Source organism: Zeus faber, assembly GCF_960531495.2.
Source record: "Zeus faber genome assembly, chromosome: 20".
NCBI lineage: Eukaryota > Metazoa > Chordata > Actinopteri > Zeiformes > Zeidae > Zeus > Zeus faber.
Genome location: NC_137207.1, coordinates 13,209,165 through 13,232,548, shown reverse-complemented (window position 1 = coordinate 13,232,548; position 23,384 = coordinate 13,209,165). Strand labels below are relative to the sequence as shown.

At 44.1% G+C, this 23,384-nt stretch overlaps 1 protein-coding gene across 1 annotated transcript in view; it reads left to right on the top strand.

Moving 5' to 3' along the window:
- Window positions 1-23,384, top strand: part of ryr2a (ryanodine receptor 2a (cardiac)) — a gene marked incomplete at both ends in the record, with an annotated part of 197,947 nt that overhangs the window by 93,610 nt on the left and 80,953 nt on the right. Inside the window, 25 exons of the mRNA XM_080021214.1 lie at window positions 2,088-2,280; window positions 2,369-2,585; window positions 3,457-3,561; window positions 3,742-3,845; window positions 5,695-5,778; window positions 5,907-6,066; window positions 6,376-6,523; window positions 8,286-8,389; window positions 8,737-8,841; window positions 9,583-9,757; window positions 11,193-11,401; window positions 12,085-12,276; window positions 12,378-12,523; window positions 13,267-13,381; window positions 13,472-13,632; window positions 15,132-15,291; window positions 16,004-16,090; window positions 17,137-17,268; window positions 17,499-17,593; window positions 17,864-18,039; window positions 18,337-19,052; window positions 19,938-20,138; window positions 20,718-20,823; window positions 21,673-21,816; window positions 22,130-22,257. Coding sequence (XP_079877340.1) covers window positions 2,088-2,280; window positions 2,369-2,585; window positions 3,457-3,561; window positions 3,742-3,845; window positions 5,695-5,778; window positions 5,907-6,066; window positions 6,376-6,523; window positions 8,286-8,389; window positions 8,737-8,841; window positions 9,583-9,757; window positions 11,193-11,401; window positions 12,085-12,276; window positions 12,378-12,523; window positions 13,267-13,381; window positions 13,472-13,632; window positions 15,132-15,291; window positions 16,004-16,090; window positions 17,137-17,268; window positions 17,499-17,593; window positions 17,864-18,039; window positions 18,337-19,052; window positions 19,938-20,138; window positions 20,718-20,823; window positions 21,673-21,816; window positions 22,130-22,257 — 4,163 coding nt within the window. The remainder of the gene's footprint in view (window positions 1-2,087; window positions 2,281-2,368; window positions 2,586-3,456; window positions 3,562-3,741; window positions 3,846-5,694; window positions 5,779-5,906; window positions 6,067-6,375; window positions 6,524-8,285; window positions 8,390-8,736; window positions 8,842-9,582; window positions 9,758-11,192; window positions 11,402-12,084; window positions 12,277-12,377; window positions 12,524-13,266; window positions 13,382-13,471; window positions 13,633-15,131; window positions 15,292-16,003; window positions 16,091-17,136; window positions 17,269-17,498; window positions 17,594-17,863; window positions 18,040-18,336; window positions 19,053-19,937; window positions 20,139-20,717; window positions 20,824-21,672; window positions 21,817-22,129; window positions 22,258-23,384) is intronic.

Sequence of the window (23,384 nt, the reverse complement as noted above, 5' to 3'; positions counted from 1 at the left end):
GTCGGGGGTGAGAGCTCTCTTTCCAGGTTTGCAAAAGAGCAACTGATTTGGCGATCCACCGTCAGCAAACCGTCGCTGTGCACTTCCGACTTTCCTGAACTTCCTCCCACCAACTTCTCCGACACTAAGCTGAATGGAACACAGCTTGATAACTCGGAATACTAGGGAAATGGTTAAAAGGTGTTATTGGGGGGACCTGTAACACAGACACACTCTATCCAGAGCCTCTTGAAGGCGATGTTATTCGGTGGGGTTCAAAGTAGGCGGGACTTGCTATTATTTTGCCAACAATCAAAAGACTTGGTGTAGAATTTGTCTGGCTATGGAAAATGTAATAATTCTGATGTAAATATACAACAGTATCACCATCTTTATCTAGATCATAATTTAGCAGAGGCTTTTGTCCAGAATTATTCATACACCTATGGATGCAGCCATCAGGAGCAATGAGTGTCTCGATCGAGGACACTTCAGCACGTGAGCAGAAGGACGAAGGACGAAGAACCTTTAGATTACTAGAAGATCTGCACTACCTCCCGAGCTCCTGCCCCCATAATAATACAGATAGAGAGTTGTGTGTGGAAAGACGACCACCAACACACGAATGGATGTGGAGACCTTCTGAACAAGCTAAAAGCCCTAAATAAGCAATGGTAACTCACAGGGAATGTGATGGTCGCTGGCTTTGTAAGTGGCTTACCCTCCAAGGTACAGCTTCCATGATAATCCTCACTACTTACAGATATGGGGCCAAAGCAGATTGGATTTATATTGCACAGCTAATGCACACACGAGACCTATTGTGTTTTACTTGAAATATAGGCAAAATTGAAAAAGGACTTTTAAGTCTGGATGGTTCATATTGGGAGGGCAGGTGGTAGAAAAACAGGCGGCAGTCTATTCAGTGCTTCATAGACTAGAAGCGAGAGTTTGTTCTCTCTTATACCATGGCATGTGGATCCTGAGACTCATCCTTGCTTCTAGGTTGTCAGTGGGTCGTGGTATCTCGCCATCGCTATTGGGGTGCGGCCAGGTTTATGTGAAGTTGTTATCTGCAATTCCTACTCCAGGCCGCTGAGAACATAGAATCAAATTTCACTTTCAACAATCTTCCGTTTTATCCTCAGGCAGTAACTCCAGAGGAAGGGGAAAAATGCTTTCTCAAAAGTATATACTGTATATATAGAACAATATCCTTTTCCAAGGGTATTATTTTTGGGGTTAAAACAATAAAAGTATTCCCGATATGAATCTAAAAAACGAGCTGAGCCGTAGAACACTGTTTTGCATCTCCTGCCTCTATTTGTAGGGAATGCAAAGGATGATTTCATTCACTGCGATTGTGACTTTAATTTGAAGCGCAAAAGCAGCTCCACTTTCTGTATGTCTGTATGTCTGTATGTCGTGCGTGTTGTGACGAATGGACTTACTGGTTAGAGAAAAGCACAGAGAGAGGGAGGGGGGTGATAATGGAAAAAAGACCGAATGGAGGGTGAAGTACAAAGTGGAGGCGATACGGTAATTGACGAATCGCTGACGGGTAGAAAGAGACTGAGCGGAAAAGGTAGGAAAGAGGCAAAGGAATTGAGGGCAAGAGGGAGGTTTGTGTCTGAAAAGGTGTAGTCGTTGGGAAGGGAAAAGGCGACTGAAGGCGAAATGGATGGCTGGATGGTTGGGGTTGGGGTTGGGGGTGGGGTAATTGTGTGTGGAAGTCAACATGGTGGTCCCTGAGGAGGGGAGGCCAGGGATGGAGGCTCTTAGTGATCGGGAAGTTCCTCAATCAATCAGTCCACGTCTCTCAACATCCTGTCTCTCTTTATAGCTAAGATGTACGACGACGGCCAAAGCTGGTGCGTGCTCAATTTAGTGCGATTGTCGGAGGTGTATAAATATTTTAATACAATGTTTAAGGCAGCGTAATGGGATTCAGTCAGCACGACGACATGATAGGTGTCCAGATATAGTGCTTGTGTGCAAGCTTGCTTCCTGTCTGAACACAAGGCCTTCTTCTCATGACAACATCGACTGTCTGAACTCTGAAGATGAAAACGTTGGTCTTTTCTATTGTGCCCGTCACACCCGAGCAGGCTGCATTGCACGGACGGTCAGCTCGCCAAACCAGCATTTGCTCAAGTTGGAGGACGTGGTGAGCTGCTGCCTGGATCTGAGCGTCCCCAGCATCTCCTTCAGGATCAACGGCCAGCCAGTGCAGGGCATGTTCGAGAACTTCAACCCCGACGGGCTTTTCTTCCCCGTCGTGAGTTTTTCAGCGGGGGTCAAGTAAGTGGTCTACCAGGGAGCAAGGACCTGATTCATGGTTTATGCTACTTAAGCGTAATCTCCGTTTCCCACCCCTCTGCTTGCCTAGAGTGCGTTTCCTGTTAGGAGGCCGACATGGGGAGTTCAAATTCTTGCCCCCGCCGGGCTACGCTCCTTGTTATGAGGCGGTGCTGCCCCGAGAGAAGCTGAGGGTGGAGCACAGCCAAGAGTACAAGCAGGACCACGTTGGGACCAGAGACCTACTGGGACCCACGATCACTCTGTCCCAGGCCGCCTTTACGCCTACACCCGTCGACACCAGCCAGGTTAGTATAGTATAAAGGTACAATATACAATATCATCTAATAATAGAGCATGAATACAAAAACAAAGAAGATTTCCAGCAAGCACAAATGCTATGCACAAATGTGCATATAAGCAAGATAACGCACCCCATGGTGTGCAGATATAGGAAAATAATGGACTCCTCGGAAGAAACTTCACCCTCCTTTGTGTCGTGGAGTTCTTTGCCTTATCTATTATTTTCCTATATTGGGACACCACATTTTGCATTGTCACTTTATCACGCCAGTTGCTTCGGATTGTCTTCATTGCATTCAGCAACTGATTCATGTCTTCATTGTGTCATTTTCAAGATTCAAGAGGTTTTTTTTCCTTTTTTTATTGTACTACGTATATACTTTACAATATACTTATACTACTGTTCTACTATATTATTGTCCTCTATACTTTAACCTGCAAATATATCAAAATGACCAGTGCTTTCCCTTTTCACAATCAAAGTCAATTTGTGATTCTTTACTCAGCTCATTAATGTGAAAATATATATATTTCGATTTCCCCTGATATTTGGGCTTCAACAGTAATTCAGAAGGCTGCCTTGACTACAATGTCTACATAGAACAAATAGATAAACGTATCTTCCATACAATTTGTGTGGCCTCTATGGCCACTGTTTCTGGCCATTCTAACAATTTCCTGGGTACAAAAATCCTAAATTTGGTAAGTGACCAATGGTACTGTATAGAGACATTAATAATGGAGTGTGTCCATTCACACTTTATGTTATGGTTTATATGCTGTTATTTTGGTGGACAGAGAATGAATAGTTTACATGTGGACCTGTTTGTGTGTGTTTGTGTGTGTGTGTCTGTGTGTGCGTGCGTGAATAAATAGATCGTGCTCCCACCCCACCTGGAGAGAATCCGGGAGAAGCTGGCAGAGAACATTCATGAACTGTGGGTGATGAACAAGATAGAACTGGGCTGGACCTATGGAGCGGTGAGTTTCAACGCTGCGTGTGCAGGGTTTAGATTTTACATTTCAACAGACTCTGTTTTATGATTCAACATCTACAGCATTGGTTATCGCCTTGACATGTTACCAATTATATTTACCATCACATGTGTGTATGTGTATGTGTGTGTGTGTGTGTGTGTGTGTGTGTGCACCTTGCTTCAGGTGCGAGATGACAATAAGCGGCAGCACCCTTGCCTGGTAGAGTTCTGCAAGCTTCCCGAACAGGAGCGCAGCTACAACCTGCAAATGTCGCTGGAGACGCTCAAGTAAGGCTAACAAGTGACGTAGTGGAGAGTATACACAGGTATATGGATTACAGCCCCCCATCCCCATCACTGGGAATACATAATACTCATACTAATAATACTCTAGTTCAGTATACCCACTACACCGACTCGCACACAATGTTGTGCTCACTGACTCAGAACAGACATTCACCCACAAGCATGTCATCGAAGTAATCAGGTAAGAACTAAAAGTCCACAAGGTTTTTTCCAGAAAACAGGCAGGGGTCAAAACCAGGAGATCAGTCAGAGAAGGAGGCAAACTTATCCTGCAGGGAACAGGCAGAGAATCAGGGTCCAGGGACTCGGACAAAGGTTTGGACGGAAGGCACAGGTAGTACTGTGGGAAAGCTCAGAATAATGCAAAAGACAATCTGGCAGGGAACACAGGGAAGTCGACTGGTATTTATACTGAGGGACCAATGAGGGAATGAGCAGCAGGCGGGGGAAACCAGGTGAAGGGAAAGGAGTGACTGCAAAGCAAAAGGGAGTGGGAGGATCTGAAAGGACAGGAGAGTAGCAACATGACATGAGGAAACAACCAGATGAAAGTTAACCATGAAATCAAGATTCAAGATTCAAGATTTTTTATTTGTCATATACATATACATACTTTCATACATATATGCAGTGAAATCAAATGAGTGAACTGAATCAAACAAGTATAAATACTGGGAGATCAGGAAGGATTCATGACACTTGATATGTGCAGATTGGATAAAAATACATTTCATGCCACCAATCTATGTATACCACTCAGTATTTGAGTAAAACACCAATAGGTCAATTGTGGATTTCCATGTGTATATTCATTTTAATATTCATATTCTTAGTTTGACTCTGGTACATTTGGTCAGATTTTTTGGCTTGAAAGACCTATGATGTAAGATGTGTAAAAAATTTAGTTTTAAAGTAAATAAAGAAAGTTTATGGAGTTGAAGTCCTGGAAAATGTATACGCTTATCCCCTGCAGTGCTATGTAAGGACTGGTTTCCTGATGTGAAACTACTCGTAGTTAATACGATACTAATTTGACAGACATAGTCTCTGAGGTTTTTGCAGTTTGTATGCACTACAGGGATTATAAGTGACAAAACTAAAAACTGAAAGTCTACAAAGAAGAATAGTGAGATACAATACGATAATAACAAATGGAAATAATGGGTAAAAGCATGGCAGTACTACGTCTAAAAAAACAAACAAATGGAAATAGCGACAAATACATGCGACTCAAAGTTAATCCTGAGACACCTAACCCATGTTCCAGCTGTTTTATTTAAACGCACACAGTACAGTGTGAAATGCTGCGCTGACACTAAACAGGATTAAAATTCAACTGGATGCGTTTTGTTTTTTTTAGGAGTCGATGATTTGCAACTCTGAGAAGGGCTAATTCCATGCAGTGAAATGCTGTTTTCATTCTGTTAAAATCTAGTCTAGATAAAAAGTCGACGTTGAAATAGATCTTTAAGTGTTTAGATTCATCACTGTTTGAAACTAACTACAAAAGTAATGGTTGACAAGCAACTTTTGACAATAGATAATATTTCAAGGATCTGTATTGTTTAAAATATTGTTTCTGTAGATATACTACATACTAATCAGAAGGGGGAAATCAGGTGTTTGATGTCATCAAGTGGATTTGTTCAACAAAGAAACAATCCCTTTGTCAAGCGTTGACAAGGATTCTGTGTTAGCCCCTGGGCCTTGGGAAGGTTTATACCTTATTGAGTGAATGAGTTTGGAGGATTTACACTGGAAACTTCATTTGGCATGGACACGTTGACACTTGTGTTTGTGTGCGTATTTCTATGCATTGTGTGTCTTCCAGAACACTGTTGGCGTTGGGTTGCCATGTTGGACTGGCCGATGAACATGCTGTGGAGAAGGTGAAGAGTATGAAACTTTCCTCAACGTGAGTGACCTCCAACACATACAGTATACACAATAGATTGCCCAAAAAAGCAATCAAAATAACAACTACCGTATGAACAATATAGGAATGATATGTTGTGTCTTTACCAGCCTACCTGTTCTCTGCAGCTATGAGTTGTCTAGCGGCTACAAACCCGCTCCCATGGACCTGGGCCACGTCAAGCTGGCTTCAACCCAGGAAGCGATGGTGGACAAACTGGCAGAGAACGCACACAACGTCTGGGCGCGAGATCGCATACGTCAGGGCTGGACCTATGGCATCCAACAGGTTTGGATAATTTGATGGATTTGAACATTTCCGTCCACTAGAGGGAGCACTAGTCATTCGTGACATCATCAAAATGGACCAATAGTGCCAAGTGCCTTTGTCTACCTAAGAGCTCTCCATCGTATAAGAGTTGGGTTAATATTGTCTCTGGTTTCAGCCCTTCGTTTGTATTGAATGCATATTGATTACAAAGAAATAGGCAACTGTGGCCAAAACGGATCGAGCAATGATTTATTCATGATTAATACAGCTAATGACAGAGTCAATGAAATTGTATCACACTGACGAAAAAAATGAAACCAATTCTAGGACGTGAAGAATCGCCGCAACCCTCGTCTAGTCCCCTACGTTCTGCTGGACGAGAGAACCAAGAAGTCGAACAAAGACAGCCTGAGAGAGGCGGTCAGGACCCTACTGGGGTACGGGTACAATCTGGAGGCACCCGACCAAGACCACGGTAAAAATGCTATAAAAGCCTGTGATTCATTCATTTAAGAGAGCCCGGTAACAAGCTGAAAAAAGGGATTCATCTCTGAAAACCAAAGACTTCATAAATGGAGCGCGTACAGTATAGAATATGATGGGACTGAAATATAAATACAAACGCTCTTTTTTTAATTTCAAAGTCTTTGGGAGTGTTTAATCGTTTACAAAGGACGCACTCCAGAGACTTAATTAGGCGATGTGCTGACATGTGCTTCAATAGGGAGGAGTGGTCGAGGACAACAATCCTTGGAGAAAGAAAGAGACACTGTATCGCCATAACGGCTGTTTGACAGTCCTCTACCAAAGAAACAAACAATCGAAAAAGCCAGACTGAGGAGTCCCCGTTGGTTCGCCGCTGATGCGGTGTATGTTACCGCACGCTCCTTGATTGGATTTACGGCTCCATTACCTCTGCGGAGGACAGCGAGGCTAAGCAGACGGCCACCTATGAATCATTCCATATCTGCCGTTGCTTTTAGTTGGCCATTCCTATTACCGCTTTGGTTGTGTGTTTGTGTCCATACTGTAGAGCTTTTAACGCTCGTAAACAAAGAACATGTGGCGTTCGCTGTTCCCCCTTTTCACATTTTGAAAATGACGGCAGATTATTATGAGAGAACATGTAGCGGCTCAGTGTCTTTTCTCAAAGGCATATACAACGCCTTGATATTTTTGGGACCGAATAATGCTGGCCTTTGCCACGTGATGGAAAACCACTTTTTCTCTAAAAAGAACACCTTTTAGAAATTGCTTTTCATGTACTGTAGGTAAGCCTTCTCACTCCCTTTTTCTTTTTAGCTATTTTCTAAATGCATTATTTAATCCATGTGATTTTGATGTGAAGTGTCTTTGAGTATTGGGAAAATGGCTTAAATTCTTCTTCTTCTTCTTCTTCTTCTTCAGCTTCTTCTTCTTCTTCTTCTTCTTCTTCTTCTTCTTCTTCTTATTATTATTATTATTATTATTATTATTATTATTATTATTAGAACAACAACAATAATAATAATATCAGAAATAAATTAATATATATACTGTTAATGGCTGAGAAACATGTAGATACATGAATGTACTTTTACATCTAATATTTTGTTGCCATGTTCTTTCTTAGCTTGTAGATTTATTGTGCTGATAGTGCTTCTTTTTTCTTTTTTTTGATAAAAGTTTAATATCACCCTAATATATGCAAGATTAGAAAACTTGATCTGAGTGCAATAATGGATTTACGGCAAAACATGTATGTACTGTATATCAAGACATTCGCCCCATTGGCAGCCAAGCATTTGTCAGTAATTCTGTGTAAAGGTAGGTGACCAGACAAAGGGTTGTACATGACCGTAATAAATCTCAGCCTCTACACTTTGCTCCACAAGCCATTACTCTAAATTAACACCCGCCGACCAGTTTGTCTAGTAGTCGCTGCCAGTGTAAATGTAGGCAGCCCCAGCTCTCAAGCCGGGTTTCGCTTTGGCCATTTGGCTGAGCGAGGCCGGGGGATGAAGGCCCTTTTTGTCTTCCACTTCCAAGAATTGCTTGGATCGGCAGGCCTGCGCACCCGGCACCAGGGTGGCCCTCGCACAAAGAGCTAGACGTGGCTTTTCCCCCCGGCTCTCGCAGGTAGCGTGAGAATCCAGAGTCTGGAGTGTGACGCGTGATCCTTCTGTAACGAGTTGCGTGCGCGACATATGCGCAGCGTGTATTATTTTTGCGTCCCTCCCTCCCTCTCTCCATTCCAGCAGCTCGGTCGGACCTGAGCAACCTGTCTGCAGAGAGGTTCCGCATCTTCCGAGCCGAGAAGACCTACAGCGTCAGCGGCGGGAAGTGGTACTTTGAACTGGAGGTGAGGGGAGACGCTGGTGGAGTCGCTAATACTGTGGAGGGTGGTAATAAAGATCAGAGAGGCGGTTGTAGGTGGTCAGGATTATCAAAAAGGCGTTGATAGCGATGATTTGTCAGCGTATTGCTCTCTTGAATTCAAATTTTCCTTCATCAAGTTTTAGAACCTTCTTCAGGCAAGCGTCTCATGAGACCAGCATGTAGTAGGACGAGCCCTGCAACCGTCGGGAGATTTATTCCAACGGGCTTAAGACTAATCTTCCCTGCTTATCATTCTGTCCCTTGTCGTCGCTTTTTCTTTCCTCGTCTTCTTTTGCATCACATACACCACTTGTTCCTTTGTGCATTCAGGTGCTCACTGCGGGCGAAATGAGGGTAGGCTGGGCCAGACCGGGTTGTCTGCCGGACCAGGAGCTGGGCTTGGACGAACATGCTTTTGTCTTCGATGGCTTCAAGGTAAGGGTTTGTTCTTGTTTCAGTCGTCATGATTGAGAAAAACAAGCCCCCTGGACTATGACTACCAGTAATTCCACAGGCCGTGGCCAGACAATATGGCCCCGGTCACAGAATTAACCCGGATGACATGCTGTACGTAGGCAGCCTGGTTCATGGTTGATGGTCTATGACCCAAGGTGGTCATTATAGTCTCCCGTGGCTGGCCGCTTTGTGTCCACGCACAACCAGGATTTCACCCACAGACAGTGCTCCTAGAAATAACAGGGTTGGGTACCATCCCCCAATATGCTCAATGGCCATGGGTGATAAACCTTAAAAGCTAGTCTATCTCGTCGTTCCTCTTCAGCCATGGCATTCAGTGACCTGTAGGCTGCTGCACTGTCCTGATGATGCAGTTGGCATAGTCCCCATTTATTGTCTGGTACTTAAAATTATAGTCATTGCATTAGTAGGCAATAGTCAAGCCATTCCACGCCAGCTGTCAAAACAGGCCTATCCTTTATTGGAGGAGGTCAATCTGATCTGTGGTCAAAGTGAACACATCTCTATTGGAGTACATTGTTTCCAAATGGAGGTACTTGATAACAGCACGGCAGCCTACCTTGACCTTTTTTTTCCCCCCTAAGTGTGATACCCTCTCACTTTCCAAACCGATGACTGTATTTGGTAAAATAACGAGGGATAGATCCGACTGGAGAGAGACGTGTGTTGATGTGTAAGGTGCGTGTTGTGTCTCCGCAGGCTCAGCGCTGGCATCAGGGCAACGAGCATTTTGGGCGGTCGTGGCAGGCGGGCGACGTGGTGGGCTGCATGGTGGACCTCAACGAGCACACCATGATGTTCACGCTCAATGGGGAGGTTCTGCTCGACGACTCGGGCTCCGAGCTGGCCTTCAAGGACTTTGAGGTCTGCGAAGGTCAGAGGCGGCTCTCGCACACACATACACACAAGCGCGCGCGCGCACACACACACACGCACACACACACGCACACACACATATCAATGATCATGTGTGGTGTGGTGTGCTGGTTCAGACATGGTGCATTCGTTATATTGAATAATTAAGATAATCTCTCTTTAAATATAGTCGGGCCCAGGCTGCTATCTAACACAACCCAAACCTAGATTTATTTTGTATTGATACAAGTGGAATATATGACCAGTGTCTGCATAGCAGTTGATATTTTCCTACTGCATTACTAATTTGTTTATATTCCTTATAATAACACAATAACCTGTCAGTTGGTTGATTCCTGTTCATTACACAATACAGTTACTTGTGTTAACAGTGTATTGCATGTAAGATTGTGTGTAGCATCAAGATTGCTTCATTTATCGTGAAGTACTGTACTTTGGCATGCTTTGGGATTTCACAATTGGAATTTATGTTAATGTGGTGCTCTGTGTTACAACATATTGTGTACAGTAACTATATATTTGTGCAGTACTGTATATGCATATACAATTACATTTGGGTGTGTCCTTCACATAATGCAACCGTTGCCCATAATACGATTTAAGATAATACTAATGCTGTTTTCGTGCCTCCATTATTTAAGTCTTTGAGTCTGTGCTAAGCTGAGATAAGCTCCAATTGTTTAGAAATCCTACACATGCCCTTGTGTGACACTGTGACAAATGATGATATATTCTATTTTATTTTAATGTTTATTTCTCAAGTAATGGTAAAGTTGAGGAAGTTTAAAATTCTCATTTCAATTTATATTTGCATTTTACACCACATGGCTCTTTTATTCAGCTAGGCCTCGAACAAGCTTTGCCAAGCCTTGGAGAGATGTGAACTGACTGATATTAAATAAGGAAATCCTGGTACCGTTATAGCTGTCTGGTGATAACAGATCTCTCTGGTCACTGGAGTTTTTCGTTTATGTGTTAGGGCTGAGTGGGCATGGACACCCACACTAACGGCACATTTATGCTGAACTTACATACTTTTTTTGGTTGAATGTACACAATACATTTCTGGGATTCAAAATATCTGGAGTCAGTGGGAAGGGCTTTGATTTCTGGAGTTTATTTTCAGACCAGAGTTTATTGCTCCAAAACATTGGCACAGTCTGTTAGTTATACTCTATGTAAAAGAATTGTCATCATAGATAGCACATATTGTACAGGATGAAACCATGTGTATACAATAATATGCGCATAGATAACAAGGGATAAATAGGTATAAATTATTATTATTATTATTATTATTACTTATTACTGTTACAGTTTTAGAGCATATAGTATTTAAAACATCCAAGCTTGAGCTAGTACATACAAACAAGTAATCCCAATATTGGGATTACACCAGATGTGATTTTTTTTTCTCTACACCCATGTCCCAGGGTTCATCCCGGTGTGCAGCCTGGGCTTGTGCCAGGTGGGGAGGATGAACTTTGGCAAGGACGTCAGCACGCTCAAGTTCTTCACCATCTGCGGCCTGCAGGAGGGCTTCGAGCCCTTCGCTGTCAACATGAACCGTGACATCACCATGTGGCTGAGCAAGAGGCTGCCCCAGTTCATCCCCGTGCCGCCTCACCACGAGCACGTCGAGGTGAGCACCGCGGGCGGCCGGGGGAGCAGGGGAAGCTTTTAGATAGAGCCTGCTGCAGACGCTACCGCAGCAGCACATTTCACGCTTATGAAAAAACTATTGTCAGGATTGTTTTGAGAATTATTTTAAGAATATCCTGGAGTAGTTCAAGATGAATTAATTGTTATTATGATTATTATTATAATAATAATAATAATAATAATAATTATTATTATTATTATTAGGATATAAAAAGGTGAATTTATAGATGTATTCGTAATTTGTTTAACTTTTTATGCAGATATTTTTAATAATAATAATAATAATAATAATAATAATAATATTAGCATTATAATTATAACTATTCTAATTTTTTATTATTTAAAATTTTAAGGTTATACATATTAAAGATAAAAATACAAAAAAATTATAAGAAACAAAAAAATTGTAATTTTGCCGCGGACCACCTGCATTTCTTTCACAGACCCCTAGAGGGAACTGGACGTCAGTTTGGGAACCCCTGGCCTCGGCAGCAGTGGAACATAATGTCACGATACTTTCTTTTTTCTCTTTAACTTTCTATTGTTGACAACACCATAACCATCCTCACCAAAAGAAGAGCTTCTTCCGCCCACGCTGGGGTTGATTTAAATCTCCAAAAAAAAACCTATCCTCCATGACTCCTTGCTCTCCCCGTCTGCCAGGTTTCCAGGATCGACGGCACCGTGGAGTCGTGTCCGTGCCTGAAGGTCACGCAGCGGTCGTTTGGATCCCAGAACAGCAACAGCGACACGGCCTTCTACCGCCTCAGCACACCCATCGAGTGCGCCGAGTCGTTCTCGAGGCCGCCGGGGGGCACGCTGCCCGCCAACGGAAACCTCTTCTCGCCCAAGAAGGTGACGATTGACCCAGCGGTCTGACGTTCGATTCCTGGTTTTTTTTTTTTCCCTTCTTGACACTCGGTTGTTGTTTTTTTTTTTTTTGTTGTTTTTTGCAGGAGCTGGAGGACTTTGAAACGGTGTCGGACTTTGAGGTTCTGATGAAGTCCTCTCACAGCCACATGGGCTCCATCGGGCCGGAGAGGGACGAGTTCAACAACCACAAAGACTACAACCAGGAGAAGCCCTCCAAACTCAAACAGAGGTCGCTCTTCCCCCTGTGTATCTATACCTGCCCATCTCCACGGTGTCACTTACCTAGTTTTACTGTGGATCTAATTTTGCTGGCATTGCTTTCATTTCATCAAATGTATTGTTGCCCTTTTCCGCAACAATGGCGGATTTCCGAGTTGTCACACGGCAACCAACACACACACTTAAAAAATGGTGGCTGGTGAAATAGGTTTTCTGCATTCAACCCATCCTGGCTTGGCCTTCCTCTGGGGGGCAGCATACAGTGATGCACCTGGGGACCAACTCCAAACATCCATTGCTGGTCTGCTGATGATCATCTGATCATGTTTTTGGTGGGGGTTAATACCGATGTTATACAGCATGGAGAAATCCACGTGTGAGCATGTGGAGAACATGCAAACTCCACACAGAAAGCCTAATTGCAAGACAACCCACCTGAGCCGAATGCAAACAGCGACCCAGGAGGGCCTTGAACCCAGGACCTTTCCTGCTGTGAGGCAGCAGTGCAAGCACCCTGCCGCCGTGCCGCCGTGCCGCCACGGTCAATTTGATAAAGCAGCGTTGTTTCTGTAGTCGAGGTCAGTAATCTGTTGACATGACTGAACGTTCACAAAAAAAGAACAAAAAAATATCCCCGCCAGCTCAAGTGACCAAGAAAAGCAAACCACTCGTGGATTGTCCCGTTGGCATTTCAAATCTGATCCTTTTTTTCTTCTTAAATAATTTGTGGTGTTTGTGGTAATTCCGCCACAGGTTCATGTTGAAGAGGATCAAGCCGGACAACAGCAGCACTTCTTCAACCCGGCTGTCAGAGGAGGTGATGGCAGACGAGAGAGACGACTGCGAGTTCCTGATGCAGTCCTCCACGGTGAGACCTCAAGAATAATACAAAAAATATATATATATATATATATATACATATTTAAACTGTTCAAGCGCCCTTTGGCTTCCCTTCCAGTACTACTACTCGGTGAGGGTGTTCCCGGGCCAGGAGCCCAGCGGGGTGTGGGTGGGCTGGGTCACCTCAGACTTCCACCAGCACGACCCGTCCTTCGAGCTGCTCAAGGTCCGCACCGTCACCGTCACGCTGGGAGACGAGAAGGGGAAGGTTCACGAGAGGTGGGCGCCCCGCCTCCACCCACAGCCTACCCCCACGCAAACTACACGTCACCTTCGCCACCCGCCTCACCCCCGACACCTCGGTGCTGCGCCCGTGATGTAGCCCCCAACCTCCAATACTGTACCTGTCTGTGCTAAAGTTCGGGAGGCGACAGCGACGCCAGGATCAAAACAGTCATGATTGTGCATTCTCTAATGGTGAAGCGGTGAACTATTCGTCATGTTGACTGTGATTCCTTTCCTTCCTCCCTCCCTTTCTCCCTGCCTTCCTTCCTTCTTTCTTCTTTTACTTCTCTCCTTCCTTCCCCCCTCTCCTCCTCTGATCCGTCCGTTTTTCATTCCTTCCCTCCCTTCCTTCCCTCTCCCTCTCCTTCATTTTCTCCATTCCTTGCTTCCTTCCTTCCTTTTTCTTTTCCTCCTTTCCTCTCTCTGTTCCCTCCTTGCCTCTGTCCTTCCTTCCTTCCCTCCCCTGTTTCCTTTCTCCTTTCCGTAATGACTTCCATCCTTCCTTCCTCCCATGTTTATTTCTTTCCTTCCTTTTGGCCTTTTTTCCTTCCTTCCTTCCTTCCTTTTTTCATTCCTTCCCTCCTCCCTCCCTTCCTTCCCTCTACCTTTCCTTAATTTCCGACATTACTTGCTTCCTTCCTTCCGTTTCCTTCTTTCCTTTCTCTGTTCCTTCCTTGCTTCTGTCCTTCCCTCCTTCCCTCCTTTGTCTCCTTTCTCCTTTCCGTAATAACTTCCATCTTTCCTTCCTCCCTTATTTATTTATTTCCTTCCTGTTGTCCTTCCATCCAACCTTCCTTCTCTCCTTTCGCCTTTCAGTAATGACTTCCATCCTTCCTTCCTCCCATCTTTATTTCTTTCCTTTCTTTTGTCCTTTTTTTCTTCCTTCCTTCCTTCCTTCTTCCCTCCTTGCCTCTGTCCTTCCTTCTTCCCTTCCTTCCTTCCCTCCTTTGTTTCCTCTCTCCTTTCCGTAATGACTCCCATCCTTCCTTCCTCCCATGTTTATTTCTTTCCTTTCTTTTGTCCTTTTTTCCTTCCTTCCTTCCTTCCTTTTTTCATTCCTTCCCTCCTCCCTCCCTCCTTCCCTCTACCTTTCCTTAATCTCTGACGTTATTCCTTCCTTCCTTTCTCTTTTCCTTCTTTCCTTTCTCTGTTCCTTCCTTGCTTCTGTCCTTCCCTCCTCCCTTCCTTCCTTTGTCTCCTTTCTCCTTTCTGTAATTACTTCCATACTTCCTTCCTCCCTTATATATTTCCTTCCTTCCTTCCTCATTCCTCTCCCGTCTCTGCTTGATCTCTTTGAAATCCACAGTGCTTGTGCATTAATCACTCGAACCCAGAGAACAAAGTGCAACAATGTCAAACTGCACAAACAGTGGAATCCTCTTCATATCTCATTCACCGTCATTCGGGCGTAGACGTGTGTATAGCGGAGCGTCTCCTTTCTCCCCAAACTCTGACGCCGTGTTCCTCCCCCTGCGCCTCCTTTACTGCGGCAGCATCAAGCGCAGCAGCTGCTACATGGTGTGGGCGGGGGAGAGCTCCAGCCCCGGACAGGGACGCAGCAACAACGGTCTGGAGATCGGCTGCCTGGTCGACACGGCAACGGGACTGTTGACCTACACCGCCAACGGCAAGGAGCTCAGCACCTACTACCAGGTAGAGGGCCCCGCCCCTCCCCCCGTCCCTTCTCTCACTTTCTCCCCCCTCCCTCGGTTCTTCCTGTCACTCATTTCCTCCTCTCTTCCGCTTCCCGTCCCCCTCTTTTTATTTGCAGTTCTTTTTCATTCTCGCCTTTGGGTGTCCACCTGGTTTTGTGGATCTGTTTCCTTGTTGCTCCATTGTTTGCGAGTGCCTTCCTTCCTTCCTCCATCCCTGCTTTCCTTCCTGCCTTCAGTCCCTCCTTCCTTCCACCTTTCCTCCCTTCCGTCCCTCTCTCCCTTCTTTCCTTGCATCCTTCTTTCCGTCTTCCGTTCTCCCTCCTTACTTCCCTTTCTTGCTTCCTTGCGTCCTCCCTTACTTTTTCCTTTCCTTCCTTCCTTTCTTCCGTCCTTCCTTCCTTCCTCGCTTGTTTTTTTTCATCCTTCCTTCCTTCTGTTTTTTGTCCTTTCCACCATCCCTTCCTTCCTCCCTTCCCTCCGTCGTCCCTCCTTACTTTCCTTCCTTGCATTCTTCCTTCCTTCCTCCATCCTTTCTTTCCCTCATTGCTTCCTTTTGTCCCCTCCTTTCATCATACCTCCTTTCCATCCATCCCTCCTTCCTGCCTTGCATCCTTCCTTCATCCTGTCTTCCTTCCTTCTGCTGTTTCACTTCTTATTCTATATTACTTCACTATGTCTCATGTCTCTTCCTGTCTTCTCTCGCTCTGCAGGTGGAGCCCAGTACCAAGTTGTTTCCTGCCGTCTTTGCTCAGGCCACAAGTCCCAATGTCTTCCAGTTCGAACTTGGGAGAATCAAGGTGAAGAGGGAATGCACGCACGCACGCACACACACACACACACACACACACACACAACCCTCCAAAAACACTCATAACCTCTACGTACAGACCCAGGTCTTAAAGCCTTTTTTTAGATTTTAGATAGGTCTTTAACTTTAATCTAACTTTAACACGGTAACGTCTGGCTCTGAATGAGTTGAACCTAGGAAGCACCCGCTCTAGAAAAGTATTAACTTGTTAATTACACAACACTACAAGGGAACAGCACAAACCGCAATGTCCTTTTCACATCAGAGGAAAAATGGGTCATCCAAATTTAGTGCATCCACAAGGACAGCGTGTGGGTGGATAACACCTCGACAGGAAAGTGGGTCTGCAGGTTCTTTTTCAACACTTTGTACAGCGCCGTAGCAAGAAAGCTGCTGTGCTCTGCCAAAATTCCACGATCAATCATCCACCATAAGATTTTATTATGATTATGTTTCTCTTTAGTGGATTGGAAATGCTATTGGACTGTGTTTATTAACTTATTAGTATAGAAATTAATGCCTGTTCTCGTATTTTGTTCATCATCACGTTGCATCGGATTTAGAATTAGAATAGGAATCGGGGCACAATTACAAAAATAAACCCTAAGTGCTTGTCCTACCTTATCTTAAGTGTCAAAAAAAGAAGAATGTTATTTTTCTATGACGGAAGCAAATCTTAAACTCTGACCTCCTATCTTACCTTAACTTCCTAATTCATTTTAGAATTTTATAAAAGAGGCTTTTCTGTCATAACATTTCTATGCTTTCTTCACGAAGACAATTTTGTCAGTTATTTAGGACTGCTTCAGTACTGTCCTAAAATAGGATTCCTAAGGATTCCGTCCGAAATAAACAAGGAGACAAAAATCCTAAATATCATTCTAAAGTGATACTAAATATGATATGGGACAGAAGTTTCCCCTGATGGTCCTGGTCAGGCCCTTTTGGACTGTGTTTCATCCCTGACGTCCTGTCCTCTCTGTTTCCATTTCTGTTTTCTACTCTTTTATTTCGTCTTTCTTCTTCTCTCACCAGAACGTCATGCCGCTGTCCGCTGGCCTCTTCAAGCACGAGAGGAAGAACCTGGTCCCTCAGTGTCCTCCCCGTCTGCACGTCCAGTTCCTCACTCCGGTGCTCTGGAGCCGCGTCCCCAATCACTTCCCCAAGGTCCCGACACATCTCCATACATATTATTATAGGAAATCTAGGTTTTGTTTTTTTTAAAGAAAATAAAAATACACAATTGAGCTTTGGAGTTCCTACGCAAGCATAATTGGGTTGAATGGTCAATCACTATCTGGATTTTTACGATTTAATTGACGCATCAATGAAGGAGAAGTTTGTTTGTTTGTTGCATTTGACTCATAACCTTAGTTGTCATTGTTTTTAATCCCCAGGTGTCGGTTTCTAGAGTCAACGATCGCCACGGCTGGCTGCTTCAGTGCAATGAACCGCTGCAGTTCATGGCCCTGCATATTCCTGAAGAGAACAGGTGCCCACGCAATCCACACACACACACACACATATAAACACACACACTGACTACTAATGAGTGCAACCATTGTGAGTTGTACAAACAAACAACATTGTACAAACAATGGAATAACATTCCCCACCTTTTTTTATGTGCACACAGTCGACCGATTGTGATTCTGACACGCAAACAAAGCAGAAGAAGAAGAACCGCTACACAAATATACCCAACTATTGAAGTTCCTATTCCATCCTCCTTGCCCTCCTTGAGCTCTCTCTCTTCCTCCAGGTCAGTGGATATCCTGGAGCTGTCGGAGCAGCGGGATCTGCTAAAGTTCCACTACCACACCTTGCGGCTCTACTCGGCCGTGTGCGCCCTGGGCAACAACCGAGTGGCCCACGCCCTGTGCTCACATGTAGACGAGGCCCAGCTGCTGCAGGCCATAGAGAATAAGTACATGCCAGGTAATACACCCAGCCTGTCCAGGCTGAGAGAAGATCAAGATTCTAGACAAATCAGTGCTTGGAAGGGATATTATTACGTTGTTATAGTTAAGTGAATGATAGCTACTCTACTACTTAAGATACCCCATAGTGAATTAGTTCAGGGGTCCCAAACTGGGGCCTGTGGCCCCCTAGGGGAACTTGAAGGAATTGCATCAACCCCTGGAAACCGACCTGTTCTTTCGAAAAAAACTTGAGTTATGCACAACCTCTTTTGCCCTTATGGCTCCTCTTAATGTTTACACCGTCTCCTCCCAGGGTTGCTGCGTACGGGATACTACGACCTCCTCATCGACATCCACCTGAGCAGCTACGCCACCGCGCGGCTCATGATGAACAACGAGTACATCGTGCCCATGACGGAGGAGACCAAAAGCATCACGCTGTTCCCGGACGAGAAGAAGAAGCACGGCCTGCCCGGCATCGGCCTCAGCACCTCGCTGCGTCCCAGAATGCACTTCTCCTCCCCGAGCTTCGTCTGCCGCAACGGCGGGTTGCACGGCCGCAACGGCGGGGGCAACGGTGGCAACGGCAGCAGCTCGGCCTCCACGGACTGTTTCCAGTACAGCCCCGAGTTCCCGCTGGAGACCCTGAAGACCAAGACCATCGAGATGTTGACGGAGGCCGTGCGCGAGGGGAGCATGCACGTGCGCGACCCCGTCGGGGGCAGCACCGAGTTCCTGTTTGTCCCCCTCATCAAGCTCTTCTACACGCTGCTCATCATGGGCGTGTTCCACAACAAGGACCTGAAGAACATCCTGCAGCTCATCGAGCCGTCCGTGTTCTCCGAGGGCCCCGCCGGCCAGGAGGAGAGCCGCTCTGGGGGGGAGGCGGGAAAGGGAGGTGGGGGAGGAGGAGGCGGAGGAGGAGGAGGAGGAGGAGGAGGAGGAGGAGCGGCAGGGGATGAAGATGGAAGGCAGGTGCCCAAAGAAGGACTGCTGCAGATGAAGCTCCCAGAGCCGGTCAAACTCCAGGTGAGGAAAAACCTTGATTTATTTAGTTCAGATATGGAAACAATGGATAAGAAACACAAGAAATTAAAATGTAATTACCTTTAAAAATAAAAACAGACATAATGAACGAAAGCATTCAGTAGATTCTTCTAAAAAAAAATTAAATTGTCTCCTATCCCTTATTCTGTATAATCTCAATGTAATAGCTATTCACTTTCATTAAGTACATTGTTGCTATATATGTATATACTGTACATATATAAACATATATGTATATATACATATTTATACATAAGTCAATATTTAATCATCTGGTGTCCGTAGGCCCACTACCACCACATGCTTTGGCCCCATCTTGTCAGAAAAAGTTGTGTTTTGGTATTTGACGTTATATTGCTGTGTGTGATCCGTCCAGATCTCAGTGATATACTAAAGGCGTAATTGGCGTCTGAACTCTACTGAGTGCCTCCTTTTGAGCTGTAGAAATTCTAATTGTTTCCTTTCAAAGGTGAAATACACACACACACACACACACACACACGCACACACGCGCACACACACACACACACACACACACACACACACACAAATACACACACACACATGACGGGTCTACACCTGCCGTGTGTGTGTGGTTATGTGCAGATTTTTCGATGGATCAAGAGAAGTTATCAAGAGAAAATGACATTTGGTTCTTTACTACACTTTATCACTTTGTCACGATATATCATTCAGAAATACAACTACTAATTGCCGGTTCAAAAAGATTATTGCTTTCACTGCAGTTAAAATGGGTATTTTGTGTGTATTCGTTAGTTCAATGTGTGTGTGTGTGTGTGTGTGTGTGTGCGTGCGTGTGTGTGTGTGCTTGTGTGTGTGCGTGCGTGCGTGTGCGCTTTCTCCCAGATGTGCCACCTACTGCAGTACCTGTGCGACTGCCAGGTCCGACACCGCATCGAGGCGGTGGTGGCCTTCTCGGACGACTTTGTGGCGTGTCTCCAGGACAACCAGCGTTTCCGCTACAACGAGGTGATGCAGGCGCTCAACATGTCCGCCGCCCTCACCGCCAAGAAGACAAAGGAGTTCAGGTCCCCGCCGCAAGAGCAGGTACACCGCCTGAATACAGCCTGTCCTGTGTCACTGTATGTAATTTAGTGCAGGGGTCCCCCACCCGGGGATTACAACAGCCACCTAGGGGTCTTGGAGGGAATTGCAGGCGGACGCAAAATTTACAAAATTATTATTTCTTGTCCTTTAATTTGATATTTAATCTTTGTTATTTTTTTCTTTCATTGTACACCTTCTATATATATATATATATTGATATTTATATAATGATATTTTTTCTTATTTAATGATGATATATGTCTCACTCTTGTCATAAAACATTTTTGGGAACTTCTCCTTGTCTTTCATAATATGGATAGGTTGTGTGAAAACATGTCGTGTGATATTTCATTATCTCTGTGATCACCGAAAATGTATAGTCATTGAACTGTAAAATGCCTTGAATTAACCTGATGGCATGTTTTATATTTCTATCCGATTTTAGGGAACATCGTTCATGTCTCTTATGCGAAACCTACATTTCTTAATTCTTAAATCTGGGATTTTGAATCGTTTGTTTTGGTCATGGAGGATTTGTCAGGGATTTTTACGCTTCTTTTATTTTTATGCTTCTTGCAGATCAACATGCTGCTGAGCTTCAAAGACGAGAAGCTGGAGTGTCCCTGTCCAGAAGACATCAGGGAGCAACTGCTGGACTTCCACGAGGATCTCATGATACACTGCGGTACAACGCTATTTACAGTAATCAATGAGTGGACACCTAAGTGCTCCGCTCAATGCAGTGTGACTCTTCTTATAATGAAATAACTGATGTTTTGTAAGTAATCCATTTTAAGGCTGCCTGTACTTCGGGAAAATAATAGAAAAAAAAAAAAAAAATATATATATATATATATATATATAAATAAATGACTTAAGAAATCAAAGTAAAATTCAAATACTTAAAACTACATAGGCAGATCCTTTCTAATTTCATATCTGGACATCAAAATGCAAATTAAATATTGCTTTGGCAAGCCAAGTTATTTTCTCTGTTTCATGCTTAAAGTATATTCTTGAAGTATTATTCATATAAAATATATATGTATGTATTTTTTATGTTTTTCATTTGAGAGTTCTTATTTACTTGTTTGTACTAATTTAAAGTAATGCCTTAGTACATTCGTACTAAAGTATAGTAGTACTTTTAGTAGTATACTGTAGTAACATAAAAAAGTATATTAAAACATTAACTTGAGCTGTACTGTAGTATACTTGTAAAAGGGTTACTTTGGTTATCAAAATGCATGAAAAAAAATTTTTTTTTATATATTCATGCACATCTTAAGTACAACTACTAACACACAAGTACAACTGAAGTGGTTTTAATGTAACACCATTTTAGTAATTCAATGTGAATAGATGAAAACTGTACTAAATATACTTTCAGATAACACACTTAGGTTTACTTTATTTCACTTAGGAATCACTGTACCAATATGAAAATCACCAAATAAAGCAAAACCTTCAATTTCATAACATCCCCGATCGAGTTTTTTTTAATTTTTTATTTTAAATGAATTTATATCTCTAGGCATCGAGATAGACGAGGACCGGGGCAGCGACGCCGACAGTGACTTCACCATCCGAGGTCGTCTGCTGTCGCTGGTGGAGAAGGTCTCCGCCCTGAAGAGGAAGATGGCCGACCTGCCCAAGAAGAAGAAGGACAAGAAGCCCAGTGAGTCCAAGCCGGACATTTGGTTTAAAGCGGTTATTCTTTTGTGTGTGTATGTTCACACACAAAAGAATAACCGCTTTAAACCAAATGTTTTAAAACTGTTCAAAACTGTTGTTTTTTATTTTACTTTTCTTCTGAATATTTTCATATACTCATATTCCTTAGTATATTCAGAAATAGTGATTCTTCAAGGTCTAAATGGATGACTTATTAAATCCACTTTGCTTGTTTTTCTTTTTCTTTCTGTCTTTCCTTCCTCCTGTATTGTTACTTTCTACTAACTGTCTCTCTCTCTCCCTCTCTATCCGTCCAGGCACCCTGCAGCAGTTGATTTCGGAGACCATGGTGCGCTGGGCTCAGGAGTCGGTCATTGAAGACCCGGAGCTGGTCAGAGCCATGTTCGTCCTGCTGCACCGCCAGTACGACGGCATCGGGGGGCAGGTGTGTGTTCATCTACGCTCCAGTTTGCTCATATATGTTCTACATTTTATAGTTTAACATACTGTAAGTCAGGGATAATGTGCAGCCAGCTGACCAATATCGCAAAGTAACCCCCAACCCCAGCCCCCCACTCTGAGGGTGGGCGGCTCTTTTGCGATAATGACCAGCTGTACATTATCCTGCTTACTGCACGGCTGTAAATTAAATAAAATAATACTTTGAGACTTTTTCGCTCATATTCTATGAAACGTGTTCCATGACATTGCTAAGTTTACACTTCAGGCAAAAGTGGTCCAAATCAGATTTTTTTTGCTCATATGTGACTCAGATTTTTTTTTTTTTTTCATAACAGTGTGAACAGCACAAATCACATGGAATCTGATCTTTTCAATTCAGATTTGGGTCACTTTCATGTGTGGTCCTAAATCGGCTACAGGTCGGATTTTTTGCAATGCGACCTCAGTCATGTGACTTTTACGTCACTCTAGAGCAAAAAAAATACATTAAATATGTCTACAATAAAAGAGTATTAGGGTCAAGCAAAAAAAGTACCCCTGTGTTTCGGGAATAAACTCGCGCACCGCAGCACCCCCACCACAACACCCCCAACACAGCACTCGCACCGCAGCAACCCCACCGCAGCACCAGAGCCGCAGCTGGCAAGGGGGCACCCATACTCGCCGCATTTTATGAATAGCACCTGTTCCAAAAAAAGTGTGTGTGTGTGTGTGCGTGCGTGTGTGCGTGTCCTCTGAGGGAGCGATCGGGGTGCAATTTCCGCACATTGTGTTTTTATTTTAGCTTGAGCTCGAGCCGAGATACGTACACGGTCCGACCAACGTGCATTAACCCTGCCGTGTTCACTTCCGTACAACAGCGTGCTGCGTGCGACGTCTATGTTGCTTATGCGCATGGGGCTCAGTTCAGGACCGTGACCCGCACTGGAATCACACTGTTCACACTGGAATCTTCTATTGGCAACATTTAATGTGAGCAGCCATAAACAGCAATAAATCCCAAATGGGCACCAAGGCCTGCAGTGTGATCGTCGCCAAGGTAGTTGACACTGCAACCAAGCAAACAATTTTACCTGCAAAAAACAATTATAATTCACCCTACATGTGACG